The sequence below is a fragment of the Penaeus japonicus genome, unplaced genomic scaffold (genome assembly GCF_977035675.1).
Source record: "Penaeus japonicus unplaced genomic scaffold, GWHDUDI00000001_assembly GWHDUDI00000032, whole genome shotgun sequence".
Lineage (NCBI taxonomy): Eukaryota > Metazoa > Arthropoda > Malacostraca > Decapoda > Penaeidae > Penaeus > Penaeus japonicus.
In genome coordinates this window covers 15,825,223-15,826,411 of record NW_028234434.1, presented here as the reverse complement: position 1 = coordinate 15,826,411, position 1,189 = coordinate 15,825,223, and the positions used below count along the sequence as shown (strand labels likewise).

At 52.6% G+C, this 1,189-nt stretch overlaps 1 protein-coding gene across 1 annotated transcript in view; it reads right to left on the bottom strand.

Annotated features, from left to right (window-relative positions):
* Positions 1-332: 332 nt before the first annotated feature.
* LOC122264884 (homeobox protein Hox-A4) overlaps positions 333-1,189 on the bottom strand; it is a 29,344-nt gene continuing 28,487 nt past the window's right edge. Inside the window, exon 3 of the mRNA XM_043033964.2 lies at positions 333-1,189. This exon is cut by the window's right edge and continues 373 nt beyond it. Coding sequence (XP_042889898.1) covers positions 1,000-1,189 — 190 coding nt within the window. The 3' untranslated portion in view covers positions 333-999.

Here is a 1,189-nt window from a genome sequence, read left to right as displayed (position 1 = left end):
TAATGGGCAGAAGAGGGAGGAGGCAATGGGGGGAGGGGATGGTGGGGGGACGCCACTGCACAGTCACGTATTCGAGGTGTCCAGCACATGTGTCCGGCTATTGTTAAAGTTACAAATTTAGAGTCAGAAGAAAAAATGAAAAAATAATGTGTTTACGTTTTCTCCGTAATTTCTGGATTTTTCCCCTTCAAATGACAAACTATTTTTTCTTAATCTTTCTCTTTTTATTTGTGAGAGTGTTTGTTTGTTTGTTTAATTGTTTGTTTCTATATCGTCACCTTATTCAGACTCTGGGATAAACACACGGGTTTAATATGTGATTTACTTTATTGATCCTTTTTTTAAATATTTTTTTATATTTTTTTAGTATTTTCTTTGGAACACTATACGCACGATATACTCAAGAAAAAACATACTATTGCTATGTCTCTCCGAAAGCCGATTCCTTCAGAATCATCACCTTTGAAAATATCCCTAAATAAACCAAGTCCTTCGGCAAGGAACAAGAGCTACAGTTTCTTCCTTGCGTAACTTTTGTTTCATTTAAGGGTGCAAGGTGGCCATGGGTTGGTCCACGAGGCTTGTGATAATCCAGGCACCACAAACACATACAACCCTGAGATAAGTATCATATCTTTCACAATCGTGGGCGGGGTCGCCGGCCGCGGCAGATCGGGCTCCCAGGGGCGGCCGGCCGGCTGGCGGCGGCGGATTCTTATATGTACACCTTCGCTCCGGGGCCGTCGGTAGCCGGTGCCGCCCCGGTAGGAGCAGTGGTCTTGGGGGAGGGGGGAGGGGAGGGGAGGGCCTCCGGGCTCCGGGTGGAGGAGAGGTGGAGGCCGGGCGCAGCAGCAGCGGCAGCAGCAACAGCAGCGGCGGAGACAGCGTGGAGGCTGCGTGACTTAGCCGGGAGGAGGAGGTTCACACTAGAGCAGGTAAAGCTACCGAGAGGAGGCGCCGACGGGCGAGCCTCGACGCAGGCGGAGCCGCCGGCCGGCCTTATAGCGTCGTGAGGCCGTAGTCGGGCTTCATCGCGCCGTGTGGGTAAGGCGCCGAGATGGGCGTGAGTCCGGGCGGCATCATCCCGCCGCCCATGTGTGGATAGCCGGGTGGATGCCCCGGTTGCTGTGCCCCCTGCTGTTGCGCTGCCTGCTGTTGAGCCGAGTGTTGCTGCTGCTGCTGTTGTTGT